Below are 15,666 nucleotides of genomic sequence, written 5' to 3' on the forward strand. Positions count from 1 at the left end.
GGAACAAATAGTAGTCGGAAGGCGCCAGATCTGAAGAATATGGTGGATGTTGCAGTACGTCCCATTCAAGCTGTAAAAGTTTTTGGCGAGTGACCAAACTTGTGTGAGGTCTCGCATTATCCTGGTGGAACACTACACCCTTCCTGTTGATTAATTCGGGCCTCTTCTCTTTAAGTGAATCATTCAATTTGTCCAGTTGATGACAATAGACTTCTGAATTAATCGTTGTATTGTCCGGCAAAAGCTCAAAAAAAAAAAGATTCCTTTGACATCCCACCAAACGGAGAGCATCACCTTTTTTTGGTGAATGTTGGCTTTTGACACGCTTTGAGCCGGTTCATCTTTTCTGCTCCATGACCTCTTGCGTTTAACATTGTTGTATACAACCCATTTTTTGTCCCCAGTAATAATCCGCTTCAAAAATGGATCATTTTCTTGACGTTTGAGGAGCGAATCACACACGTCAACGCGACGACACAAATTTCGCTCCGTAAGGACATGGGGCACCCACACATCGAGCTTCGAGGTTAAGCCCATGCCTTTCAAATGGCCATAAACAGTCGAATTCGACAAATTTAATCTCTCGTGTGGTTATTCGCCGATTTGCATCAACTAATGCCTTTATCGCATCTTTGTCAGCTTCGACCGGCCTTCCAGACCGTGGTGCATCTTCGACATCAAAATTGCCGGATCGAAATTTTGCAAACCAGTTCTGGCACTGGCGTACTGTTAACACGCCTTCTCCATACACATCCGTCAATTTTTTTCTCGCTTGGACAGCATTTTTACCTTTTCTGAAGTAAAAAAGTAAAATATGACGAAAATACTGCTTATTGCTCTCCATATTTAAAAGGGCACCAACCAAAAACTACTGCGTAGAATTAATAGAACTTTTTCACACACAAGCCTTACAATATCAGCTCTCAAGACATATAATGGTTATGCGGCTTAAGTGTGAAGTTGGTTTCGAAAAAACGTAATTAAGTCCTCTGACGGGAAAAAACGAAATGACTTTCCGAACAACCTTATAGTTCCTTTACACATAAGTTAGCAATTTCTGCGGTTTTATGTTCTTTAGTAATAACAATAAAATTTCTAAATCGATGCGAAAAAATATTTCTATTTTCTATTTTACTATTTTCCGCAAATATTGTATCCCGACAAAACGACACGCGCATCTATATTTGTCGGCATAAGATAAAAGCTATATATCTAACAAATACGCTTCCATTTTGAGGCGAAAAATTCCGCCCGAACGAACCCTGATCGAGAAATATGCATCTGAACGAAGGCGTGCTTCGAAAGCTCAATAAAATGAACATCGGTTCGGTTTCGCAAACGCGAACGTCGCCAACAGATCCGTGCAACTACAGCTGTTGAATTAACTACGGGTCCAATCAATCGCACCGTGCGTTGAATTTATCTTGATAACATTTTAATTGGCTTTAACTTTTTTGATTTTAGAGATGTCAAGGTAAACCAAAAAATGGAATATAGAGTTAATAGCCAAGTTTTTTTCCAAGTGACGTATAAAACAATAGAACAGAGTATCTTATTCCGATTACACTCGTTTTTGACAAATCGGCAAAAATAAATATGTTTATGTTTAACATATAATAATAACTATAATAATAATAATAATAATAATAATAATAATAATAATAATAATAATAATAATAATAATAATATCTTTATTATCCCACACATTTAAAATACAATCAGTGTATTATGGATTCCGTCTAGTAGGTCAATGTAGATCATGCAAATGAGGTAGAAAATTACATGAAAAATTTATATAATAAAAATATATGACAGAGCACAACAATACAGTGATGACAAACATTAAAAGGTAAAATATTCGTTTAAATTATAGAAAAACTTTAGTTTGGATTGAAAAACGTTTATACCACTACTTTGGTTGGAAATTTGGTGAACAACTATGGTCCGATTGCATTAATTTCAAATCTTGCTAAGATTTTTGAAAAAATTATTTTTGTCAGATTATTCGACTTTCTTAATAAGCACAACATATTATGTATAAGGCAATTTGGTTTCCTCAAGAAGAAAGGCACAGATGATGCTTTACTTAGTAAACTTAAGCCTTAGCCTACCAATAGTTGTGACTTTTTTTAGACTACTCAAAAGCTTTTGATACAGTTGATCACGTTATACTAGTGTCGAAATTGCAGAATATGGGAATAAGGGGTGTAAGTTTGTCCTTGATAGCAAGTTATCTGAAAGATAGACGCCAAGTTGTAAGAGTAAATGGTACAAAAAGTCAGCAAGTTAGAACAAATGTTGGAGTACCTCAGGGCCCATTACTTATACCAATATTGTTCATCTTATATAAAAATGATTTGTTGGTTTTGCAAGATACCTTAATAGCATATGCTGATGATACTGCAGTACCAATGAAAGCAAAATCATGGCCCGAAATTTCAACGGCCATGTCATCAACCCTGGATATTATATACTCCTGGCTCTATCAAAATAAGCTGGTAGTCAACACAGACAAGTCTGTTTTTGTCTCTTTTGGAAACTATAGAGACTCTGTTCCACGGGATATTGAAATCAAGATTAATGGTGTGAGTCTGAAAAGAACTACCAGTAGTAAATATCTAGGAATAACTTACGACTATAATGTAAATTGGGATGTTCACGTGGCTAACACAGTAAAAAAAACCAAATACTTAGTATATGTTTTTTATATACTCAAGGAAATACTAACATGAAATCAGTTATTACAAATTTATTTCATCCACATTGATGAAAATTCCAACATCAACGATATGGAAAATTGTGAATAATCCCATTGCAACGAGGAAAAAAAGAAGCGATGCTGATATTTTCTCGAGTGTATACGAGATATACGAGGAACAAAGCGTGCCTACATTAGATATCTTAACTTGAGGCTTGAAAAAGATGAAAGCGATGTTAAATGTGGCATAACTAACTTACGGAAGTGTATTCAATACATGGGTTTTAGATTTAAAATAATTGACAAAAGGCACGTTTTAATTGAATCTTTTAGAATTCGGAAATGGCGACTGGAATATCTAGAAAAAATTAGGATTGACAGAGAACAACAAAAGCCAATTATTTACTTTGATGAAACCTGGTTCGACACTTATGATACCCCGGAAAAGGGTTGGGTTGACTCAACTGATAAGTGTATAACAAACGCGCCATCAAAAAGAGGTAAAAGAATAACCATTTTGCATGCTGGTTTTAAAGATAGTTGGATTCCAAATGGACTTTCGCTGTCTGCGAAAAATACTAAAGATTCTTCTCTGGATTACCATGAAGACACCACAGCTGATTTATTTGAAAGTTGGTTTAAAAACAAACTAGTTCCAAACATTCCTCCTAATAGCGTCATTGTAATGGACAATGCAAGTTATCACAGTAGACATTTGATTAAAACCTCTTCCTCATGTGACACAAAAGCAACAATCCAAAACTACATATATAATAACGACATTTATTTTTACGAAGATTATACCAAATAGCAATTAATTAAGGTTTAAAACATTTCAAAAATTTTTTGTATTCACGAAAAATATATCTATGGACTTTATCGTTTATATTCAGGGTTGATTGCCTTATAAAATGGAATCTTGGTGGTAGTGCAGATTCAATACAATACAATACATTTGAAAACATGGAGACTTGTATATTATTTCAAATATATGTAGGTGTCGAAATATTAGCAGAAATAGAACAAAGTCAATCAAAAAGGGTATACGTTGATATTTCAAAAACAAATAAATACAAAGTGCATATACAATACAATACACGACTTGGTATTTAAAAAAAAATGGAGACTTTATATGAGGTATGTTATTTGAAAAGTTGTAGGTACCGAAATATTAGGAGAAAAGGTTTTGAAGTTATTGATACCAAGTTTAATGAATTCATAATAATGGAAAATATTTAACAAAAAGAGTTAGACAAGTCCTGAAAATATCCAGAGGGATTAAAATCCTACACGAAATCAATAATAAAACATTTGGAAAAATTTTAAATTGAAGAAAAAATATTAGATACTACAATACTATTTACAAATCTTCTAAAGGTCTAAATGTATCTATGGACTTTGGCGTCTATATTCAGGGTTGATTTCCTTATAAAATCGGATCTTGATGGTAGGCGTGGATATTTAGAAAACAAATAAATACGAAGTGCAGATTCAATACAATACAATACATTTGAAAAAATGGAGACTTGTATATTATTTCAAATATATATAGGGGTCGAAATATTAGGAGAAATAGAACAAAGTTTATCAAAGAAGGTATACGTTGATATTTCAAAAACAAATAAATACAAAGTGCATCTACAATACAATACACGACTTGATATTTAAAAAAAAAATGGAGACTTTATATGAGGTATGTTAATTGGAAAAGTTGTAGGTACCGAAATATTAGGAGCAAACGTTTTGAAGTTATTGATACCAAGTTTAATGAATTTATAATAATGAAAAATATTTAACAAAAAGAGTTAGACATGTCCTGAAAATATCCAGAAGGATTAAAACCTACACGAAATCAATAGTGAAACATTTCAAAAAATTTTAGATTCATGAAAAAATATTAGATACTACAATACTATTCACAAATCTTCTAAATTAAAACCCATACGAAATCAATAATAAAACATTTGAAAAATTTTTAGATTCATGAAAAAATATTAGACACTACAATACTATTTACAAATCTTCTAAAGGTCTAAATGTATCTATGGACTTTGTCGTCTATATTCAGGGTTGATTTCCTTATAAAATCGGATCTTGATGGTAGGCGTGGATATTTAGAAAACAAATAAATACGAAGTGCAGATTCAATACAATACAATACATTTGAAAAAATGGAGACTTGTATATTATTTCAAATATATATTGGGGTCGAAATATTAGGAGAAATAGAACAAGGTTTATCAAAAAAGGTGTACGTTGATATTTCAAAAACAAATAAATACAAAGTGCATGTACAATACAATACACGACTTGGTATTTAAAAAAAAATGGAGACTTTATATGAGGTATGTTAATTGAAAAAGTTGTAGGTACCGAAATATTAGGAGCAAACGTTTTGAAGTTATTGATACCTAGTTTAATGAATTTATAATAATGGAAAATATTTAACAAAAAGAGGTAGACATGTCCTGAGAATATCCAGAGGGATTAAAACCTATACGAACTCAATAATAAAACATTTGGAAAAATTTTAGGTTGAAGAAAAAATATTAGATACTACAATACTATTTACAAATCTTCTAAAGGTCTAAATGTATCTATGGACTTTGTCGTCTATATTCAGGGTTGATTTCCTTATAAAATCGGATCTTGATGGTAGGCGTGGATATTTAGAAAACAAATAAATACGAAGTGCAGATTCAATACAATACAATACATTTGAAAAAATGGAGACTTGTATATTATTTCAAATATATATTGGGGTCGAAATATTAGGAGAAATAGAACAAGGTTTATCAAAAAAGGTGTACGTTGATATTTCAAAAACAAATAAATACAAAGTGCATGTACAATACAATACACGACTTGGTATTTAAAAAAAAATGGAGACTTTATATGAGGTATGTTAATTGAAAAAGTTGTAGGTACCGAAATATTAGGAGCAAACGTTTTGAAGTTATTGATACCTAGTTTAATGAATTTATAATAATGGAAAATATTTAACAAAAAGAGATAGACATGTCCTGAAAATATCCAGAGGGATTAAAACCTACACGAAATCAATAGTAAAACATTTCAAAAAATTTTAGATTCATGAAAAAATATTAGATACTACAATACTATTCACAAATCTTCTAAACTAAAACCTATACGAAATCAATAATAAAACATTTGAAAAAATTTTAGATTCATGAAAAAATATTAGACACTACAATACTATTTTCATATCTTCTAAAGGTCTAAATGTATCTATGGACTTTGTCGTCTATATTCAGGGTTGATTTCCTTATAAAATCGGATCTTGATGGTATGCGTGGATATTTAGAAAACAAATAAATACGAAGTGCATATTCAATGCAATACAATATATTTAAAAAAAATTAGACTTGTATGGGGTATATTATTTATCATATATGTAGGTATCGCAATATTAGCGGAAATGGAAGAAAGTTTATCAAAAAAAATTAGACGTTTGCTGAAAATATCCAGATGGATAAAAACCTGAAAGACAAAGAAAAAAAAACTCTGATCGGAATGTTAAAATGTGTAAAAACAATAGTAGTTAACTATTAATAATTTACCAGCACAAACAAATAGTTAAAATCGCGCGATTTCGTAAATTGAAACACACCGCATTGAATTTAACATTAATTTTTCGATGATCGTACGGTTAACATCATGTTTAGCTTTTACAATACTATAAATCCTCTTAATTGCACCCCTTATTATCGGGTATCTGGCGCGTTCACCGTAAGCAAAATAATCACCCCCTCCAGATAATAGCAACCCCAAAAGAGAGTGAAAATTTGCACCGGCCGACCGCCATATTTTACGGTCCGACAATTCGAATCGTGCTCCGGTATTGTTGCAGGATATTCGGTCCTGCCTTGGCCGCAGGGCTTGCCCTACCTGGAGTTGAACTGCAGCCTGGGGTTGAATGGGGCCGTGTTACTGTTGTTGCCGATATTTCTATCAGTCGCCGTACTCAAGGTAAGCAAGATTTGTGCTTTTAGTATATAACTCTTCGATTAATGAGTTCTGGAGGTTTTTTTCCTACAATATGTAAATATTAGCTTTTGATGAACTTACAAAGTTTTTAGGGAATTCACAAGCTGAGATTCTAATTTTTTTTTCGAAAAAGATGTGTTGTATTTTGTAAAAAGTGTGTGAGCTCATAGCACACGAAGTTTCGCAAAGAATTCACAAATTCACAGTTTTCTTACGAAATTTTGTAAATGAAATTGAGAATTCACAAATGTTTACGAAATTCATACTTATAAAAAAGGCAAATAATAACATTTTTTGATGAAATTTTATGAAAAAAGTGGAAATTCACAAACCTTTTTATGAATTTCGCACTTACCAAATTAACAAACTTCACAAAGAAGGTTTCTTACGAAATTCTGTAAATAAAATAATAAATAAATAATAAAAGCTAAGATTAACGTTTTTTGTATAAAATTTTGTTAAAAGAAAATGTTAATTCAAAAACTTGTGAATTTCGTAAAAAGTTTTCTGACGAAATTCTGTAAAAAAAATAGAAAAATCACAAATTTGGGCGAAATTCATACTTATAGGAAAATCTAAGAATAACTTTTTTTTTTAAATGAAATTTTTGTAAAAAGAAAATGTAAATTTACAATTTTTTTATGACATTGGCATTTAGATTTTGTGAATTTCGTAAAAAGTGTGTGAATTCACAGCATATGAACTTTCGTATAGGTAGTTTAAAGTTACAAATTTCATACGAAATTCTGCGAATAAAATTGAAAAATCACCAATTTTTACGAAATTCACACTTATTTGAAAATCTTAGATCAAAATTTTTTTTAAATGAAATTTTGTAAAAAGAAAATGTAAATTCACAAACTTTTTATGACATTCGCATTTACAGTTTGTGAATTTCGTAAAAAGTGTGTGAATTCACAGCACGTGAACTTTCGTATAGGAAGTTTTAAGTCAGTATTTTCTTACGAAATTCTGTAAATAACTTTGAGAAATCACAAATTTTTATGAAATTCATACTTATAAGAAAATCTAAGATTAACATTTTTTTAAATGAAATTTCGTAAAATGAAAATGTAAATTCACAAACTTTTTATGACATTCCCAGTTAGTGTGTGTGAATTTCGTAAAAAGAGTGTGAATTCACAGCACATGAACTTTCGTATATTAAGTTTAAAATCCCAATTTTCTTACGAAATTCTGTGAATAAAATTAAGAAATCACAAATGTTTACGAAATTCATACTTACATATAATATTACTATTTTTTAGTGAAATTATGTAAAAAGATAGTGTAGAATTTGTGAATTTCGTAAAAATGTTCATAGACTACGAAATGTCGTAAAGAAAATTTGAATTCACAATTTTCTTTCGAAATTCTGTAAATAAAATTATGAATTCACAATTTCTTAAACAATTCATCCTTATAAAGAGAAGCTGAGATTAAAATTTTTTAATCTGATTAATTTTTTAAAAAGAAAGTTTCAAATTCACAAACTTTTGACGAAATTCGCACTTCTACATAAAAGTTAGGATTTGCATTTTTTTGCGATTTTTTTGTAAAACGAGGTTTTTTAAAAGCAATGGATATTTTCAACTTTTAATAAAATTCACCAACTTGTTCGAAATTTTGTAAAAAACAAATAGTATAGATTTCGTAAAAAGTTTTAATTTTTCACGAAATTTCGCAAAAAATATGTAACCATTTTTTTAAAGAAATTTTCTAGAAAAAAATGCAAAACCAATAGAACCGTTGATACTTGTACTTGTATTACTATAGCAACGCAGCCTAGAGAAATCAAAATCTTTTTTTTGGCCCAAATAATAGTTTCTCATTTAAATTGAAAACCCATAAGACTCTGTTCCTACAGCGGTTGAATTAATGGTCTGTTTTTTGGCCGTCTAGGAGTATGCTCAATTAAAGGCGACGTGAGTATAGAAAAGAAAAAACAGCTCGTCGTATCCGGTGGTTACAAAGTTTCGCTCGCCAAGCGAAAATAATAAACTAAATGGACCGACTTCCATTGTTACCGCGGAAACAAAGGGCTTCCTTGTTCCGAAACCGGATAAGTTTATTTTTGACGACGGTCTCGCAAGATTAGAAACTTCGCTTTCCAAAAATTATTTTTCATTTAAAGCCTACAAAATACCGGGCGAGACCAAAAAGTGTACTCTTGGGATTTGTTTTTTTTTTTTGGAAATCGTAACTTAATAATAATAATAATAATCCTTATTATTATTATTTATTGAATAACCCTACGACACGTTGCTAGTACTTTCACTACAACTCTAGTACAGTAAAAACCAAAATAATTGTATTTCTTTAAAACGATTTAAGAAAGGAAATTTTTGGAAAAACATGGAATGAAAAAGCGAACAAGACGGGATTGTGAAAACATATAAAAAACAATGTTGAAAAGGATTTAAAAAATATAACTTTGATTTTAAATGAAAAGCAAAATTTAAAAAAAATCTGAAAAATGAAGTTTAATAAGATATTTTTAAATTAATGAACAATGAACGTTCCAAAAGTTCACCCAAAGGAACTGGGAAAATTAACCGAGATATAGTGTAAACTTAAATCAGCTAAAATCAACTATTACTTCGAAAACAAGAAATAAATAAAACTACAAAAGAGAAAATCTAAAAAATAATGAGATAAAATGTTTAGGATATTTCTTAAATAATAGAATAACTAAAATTTCAAAAAGAACATTGTTGACCAAAAATCTTAAAATACAATGAAAATTAAAATATGTATATATGAAACAAAATAAAATTTCCAAAAAATAAACTAAAACTACGCTTATTTTGAATAGGAAAAGGAATCTGAAAAATTACCCAGGTATGTTTTCGGTATATTGTTAAACAAAATTATAATGTTTTGGGTATTTCTTAAATAATTGAATAACGAAAATTCCGAAAAGAAAATCGCAGAAGAGAAATCCTAAAAAATAACTAAAGTTTTTAAAAAAATCATTATACGCAAAATAAATTTGCACAAATAACGTCCAGAAATTCGAAAAATCATGGTTTAGTTGGAAAAGGTGAAAGTAATTTGACAAATTTACCGAGATATCAACTTAAACTTCGAAGAAGACGTAAATGAAAATAAATAAAATTTCAAAGGAGAAAATCTAAAAAAATAACATTTAAGGGGCAAAAATATTTTATAAAGAAACAGTTATTTAAAAAATTAACTGAGACATATTTTTTATATCTTTTAAAAGTAATTTAAGAGTTACATTGATATATAATGTAATGGATATTGAAAAACGAATATCTTGAAAAGAACAGTACAAAAGAGAAATCCTGAGAAAAATAAATTTAAAAAAAGGTAAACCATAAGTTTACTTTATTGTGGGACAGAAATATGAAATATTAACTAGATGTAGTTGTTTTGGTTAGTTTATTTTTATTTTTAAAATTATTTATTTATTGCTAATAATAAATGAAATTGCAAAGAAGACAATCTAAGAAAATGTTGAATAGGATCGAAAAATTTAAAAGAGATTTATTTAATTGTATACATTTACCTTATTATCGAAGTTAATATTTAAAATAAACGATTTTGACTACACGCGAGACCTTTTTTATGGGACATTTTACGCTTCTTCTTCTTTCATGTTAACCTTTCCTGTGCAAGGGACGTATTGGTATTGGTATTGGTATTAAAGGGGGGCGCCCTCGCGGGCGTCCAAGCACTTAGGCCACCAAATGGGCCCGTTGTGCCCCCAGGCCGCTCTAGAGGGCGTCCAGAATGCCGCCCCTCTTGTAGAAGGTCAGCAACTCCTTTAGCCCAATACCGTGCACTGAGTCCGGATCGATCAGGGCCGTTCCGAAGACTCCCAATCTTGCCCATGTCAAGGCAGGGCACTCGGTGAGCAGATGATACGGAGTCTCCTCCCCTTCCATGCACCACCTCCAATGCCTAGCAAGCAAAGATGCCTCCTAAGCCTGCAATGTCCTGTGTAGGCCCCTGTTAGTGCTCTACACTCCCTTCTGGTCAGTCTAAGCAGCTCCCTGGTCCGAGGGAGCGCGGGCCCATCCATCATAAGCCTCGCCTGCCTCATTTCCGGAGCAACTCTCCAGCCCCCCGCGGCCCGGTCTCTCGCCCAGGCTTCGAGAGCTCCCCGCCTCACACACGGGGCGATCCCCCAGCGGGGCTCTGGCCCTATATGCCTATGCGAGTAGCCCTCCCTGGCTAAGGCGTCCGCTGCCTTATTGCCCCGGATACCGGGGTGACCCGGGACCCAGACCAACGTGACCTTTCTCTCCTCAGCCACCCTCCTCAGTACCCCTTTGCACTTTGCAAGGGACGTATGGAAAACTTTAGTAGTAACCCTTAACGGAAATCTAGATATCGCTTAGCGTTAGCAGCGTATTTATTGATATATTACTTGGTACATAGCCCGCAGTTGTCGAAACACATAAAATATCCGTCAGTCGGAGAAATGCCGACGGCAAAACACGAAATCTCTATCGAGATCGCGTTCGATCCAATTTAAAGGAAATTAATTTAACGCGGGTTTCGTGATATTTCCAATTCTATGGATTCGGGAAATATGATCCGACCCGGAGGATTGTCAATAAAGACAGAGAAAAAATATGTATTCCGGTTTTTCGGTTTTTCTTTGTTAAAACGCGTCCCCTCTGCAAGCCGGCGGTAAATTGAATGTCAGTCGATAATACAGGGTGGCGCGATAATTTCGCAAAATACTGCAAGAACACTGAATCACTTAAGTGGGGTAAAAGGTGCGTATTTGGTTGCATAGTATGTTGAAGCTACCGACGTTAAGAAATATTTTGGAAACTAACCGAATTCTTTGAATTTCATATTTCTTTAATAATTATAATTATTTATTTAATGATTTAAAGCGAGTGGATTCACTTGTTACTCTCTAAAATCGATGAAATCGAATTTTTCGAAAGTATCTGTGCTCGTATAAAAATTTTATATTTCGGTAACGGTAAGTCCTACGGGATCGCCGTCGAAAAAAACTAATTATTTTTGTCTGTCCGTTCTCCGTTCTCGTCTTTTGCTTTTTCCTGAATAACTTTCGAACCGTTGAAGCCACAAAATTCAAATTTGCTTCCTTTTTAACCACGAGGCACATAAGCTTATAAGAAATGGCAATGATCCGACGCCGGCATCCATCTTTTTTTTTGGACCTTGCTATGAAAACACGATAAGTGTCCGAAATTTGAAGCAATCGACTTCATTATTGGCACATATATGCAGCTTTGCCCCGTGACAGAACCTATTGCAAATGGGAGGCTGGGGGGTCGGGAAGTCGGGGGTCTACAAAAAAATTTTTTTCAAAATGCTTATTGATAAGTAAGCGTGATATTGTAGCCACCCTATATTTTTTTGTTCTGTTTTTATTGCCATTTTTAATTACAATTTTAAACATTTTAAACTCCAATATGGCGTGCGTGAAGCGACAATTGCAATATTTCATTTACTCCGGGCAAACATTTTCAATTTAAGTTTCTTTTTGTGCAAAAGTATTATAATTCAACTGTCTAAATCCCTTCCTAAAGTCCCACTTAAAAGGTTAAATTAAATTACAAATTGAAAATTATAAAATGTCCTTTTTTTGCTTAGTTCAAAAAATAAACAAATAAAAAGTGCAAAAAGTCATGGGGTAATATTTTCTATCAAATTATTTTGGTGAAGTTTCATCCGGGACGTCACTGGCATCAATTATTGCATTCTAAAAATGGGTCTAAATTCTTCTTACCATATTGGCTGGAAAATTTTAAGGAAATTTTTTGTGACACCCTGTATTTAGCAAACTATAAATGAACGTTTTAAATCGGTCAACGAATTATCCCTAAAAGTCTGGCAGAATCTGAATATACGAGACAGTCAGTAGGTATTAGTAGTATTAATTGCAATTTGTTGGTCTGTTTTTCTGTGGTTTTTGTTTTTCTCAAGAATGTCCACGATTCAGTACATTTTCTGCCTCCCTACACTCACTATGGTCTTTCTATGTATTCAGAACCTCACCGACCACATATCAAATGTTTTTAAGGTATATAATGTTAAAGCCAAATGTACCATTTATCCTCTAAACATCTTCGATCTGTCAAAGACTATATTCCATTTGCAGCAACAGGTGTTTACGAAATTCTATATATCAACTAGGCGAAAGGCTTAATCTCACTTGAAATAACCTCATCAGCAGTTGCAGAACACAATTATGAAACCACACGAAAATCGATATTAATCGTGACTCAGACCTTTACCTTATATCGATTTAGGAATCAGTGATCCCCAGTGATGATAAATAAATTTTCTGGTATTTATATACAATTTAAGAGATTGATCGAAGGCATTATATGTTTTAGCCGTGTCACATGTAAAGGATCTTTCAAAAATTCCAGAGGTGTGACGTGGATGAGTGAGCAGGCCTTTTAAATCTTAAAATTAAATTGTGAACGTCCTGTCGAAAAGTGATTTTTTTGAAAAGATCGCGTGGAGACTTCTATCTTATAATCTTGTGTTAAAGATTACATTTATGGAGATATCGTCGATTTTTCATATTAAGCCATCGGACTTCCTTCAGGTTATGACTAACAGGCCTGCCGCGTTTAATCCCAAAAATGAATCTTAGACAGAATTTTTGGATTTTTTGAGACAACCGATGTCATACATGGGCCATCACAGTGGTTAAAAGAAGATAAAACCTTCGAATCACACAGGACCTTCTTTAATGATTGATTTAAAATATTTTCAGAACCATATAAGCATTTTAAGTGAGCAATGTATTTTTTAATACATTGCCCAAAGTGACCATTAAGTCTTAGCTTATTATCTAGCATAAGTCCAAGGTTTTTTGCCTCCGTTTTCCGAGGAGTGCACACATTTATTTCAACTAGTTGAGATAATCGATCAACATCCACGGGCCTACCAAAGAATATTGCTACAGATTTTTTTGGATTTAGATATAGTGAATGATCTAGGGACACCTTGTTAATTATTTCTAGATCATTATTTATGATTTGACAGCTTTCCAAAATTTCATCTCCTGAAAACCAAAACCAAAACTAGGAAACGCGGACGTATATATACAGTATAAAATTGTCCCCAGAATGGAGCCTCGAGGCATCCCAGATATTATAGCACGGCAGTCCATTTAGAACCACTTTTTGTGTACGACCTTGTAAATAGGGATATCAGGGTGCTTCAAAAAAATGTATACACACTTTAAACTATTGTAGTTTTCCCGCTCTACAAGGCTAATGTTATATTTCTTCGCCAGGTGCCAGCATAATCGTCCCTCTATGTTATATTATCAGTTGGAATTTGTAATATCAACATGGGGAACGTACGTTTGAATTTTGAAGAACGTAAGCAGGTTATTAAGTGGTACTGGAAGTTTGAGAATGTAAATGAAGTTCAAAGACAGTGGAGAAGGGAGTATGATACAGAACCACCTTCAAGATTAACAATTACACGCATACGAGACAAATTCGAAGTTCATGGAACAGTGTGTGATGTGCATAAAGGTCATTCAGGTCGGCCTCGAACAGCTACAAGTGATGAGTCATCCATCAACAGCAGTCTTGGAACTGTTTCAACGCTCTCCTAACAAATCTTCAAGACAAGGGGCTCGTGAAAGTGATGTAAGTGCTAGCAGCGTGCTACGCATTCTGAAGAGAGGCAAGTATCGTGTTTACATTCCAAGGCTGGTGCAACAGCTAAATGACGACGATCCAGATCGAAGGTTGCAATTTTGTGAATGGATTCAGGAGATGGTGATACGTGAACCGGGATTTATGGGTAGCATCATTTGGTCGGATGAAGCCCAATTCAAACTTAATGGAACTGTCAATAGGCACAATTGTGTTTACTGGGGTGAAGAAAATCCTCACATTACAATTGAAAAAGCTGTAAATTTGCCTGGTGTAAATCTGTGGTGTGGTTTGTCTTCAAGGGGACTCATTGGACCTTTTCGATTTGAAGGCACTGTAACTGGTATTAATTACCTAACAATGCTTGCTGATTGCATATTTCCTGCCATTCGTGCATTATACGGTAATGATGATTTTTATTTTCAACAAGATGGTGCTTCGCCGCACTATCACAGGGACGTACGAGCTTACCTGGATCAAAATTTGTCGGGCCAGTGGATAGGATGCAGGGGGCCAATCGAGTTTCCAGCACGCTCTCCAGACCTTACACCACTGGATTTCTTCTTGTGGGGCACAGTAAAAGATGAGGTGTACAAATGTAAACCACGTAACCTAGACATTCTTTGGAATGAGATTCAAGCAGTGTGTAGAGAAATCTCATTGGACGTTTTGATACGATGTACAGAATCAGTGGTGACTCGTACTCAGAATTGTATTGATGCTGCAGGTCACCAATTTGAACAGTATTAACATTTGTTATTTATGTTTCATTTACATTGGACTTTCAGCTTTCTATTTTTCTGAAATTTAACTTTGTAGAACGGTAAATAAATTTTCTATGGAAGTTCAAAGTGTGTATACATTTTTTTGAAGCACCCTGTATATTTCGTGTATGAACTTTGGTTTCTCCTTCTAGATCGGGAATTTGGCTAACGACGGCTACAAACTGGGACGTCAAATGAGCATGTGCAGTAGAGAACCGCCAGAAATACTGACCACCGGAGGCGGCTGCGGCCTCTTCCGTTACGGCGGTCCTACCGCCCCTTTCATTCACATAGCGATATCGTTCTGTCTGCTCGTCCCCAAGCTTTTGATGGACGCCAAACTAATAGAGGCCGGGTTTTTGCCACAAGGTAAGGACAGTTTATTTATTATTTGTGACTAAATAACGTAAGGAAAACTTTTATATGGAACTGTTGCGGTACTACTGTTTGAACATATCAATAAAAACAAATGAACATAACGAGGTATCAGAAAAATAATAATAGAGAATGACAACAACGCAGAAAATAAAAATAAAAACTACGTTTCTTTCGTTTTCCT

General features: G+C 33.3%; 1 protein-coding gene across 1 annotated transcript in view; it reads left to right on the forward strand.

The window, feature by feature from the left end:
- The window catches only part of LOC132702988 (protein tincar), a 160,547-nt gene that overhangs the window by 54,465 nt on the left and 90,416 nt on the right, over positions 1-15,666 (forward strand). The window contains exons 3-4 of the mRNA XM_060671958.1: positions 6,570-6,688; positions 15,260-15,476. Of these exons, the coding sequence (XP_060527941.1) occupies positions 6,570-6,688; positions 15,260-15,476 (336 nt within the window). The remainder of the gene's footprint in view (positions 1-6,569; positions 6,689-15,259; positions 15,477-15,666) is intronic.

Source organism: Cylas formicarius, unplaced genomic scaffold, assembly GCF_029955315.1.
Source record: "Cylas formicarius isolate icCylForm1 unplaced genomic scaffold, icCylForm1.1 PGA_scaffold_6__28_contigs__length_40554024, whole genome shotgun sequence".
In the NCBI taxonomy this organism is placed as follows: Eukaryota; Metazoa; Arthropoda; class Insecta; order Coleoptera; family Brentidae; genus Cylas; species Cylas formicarius.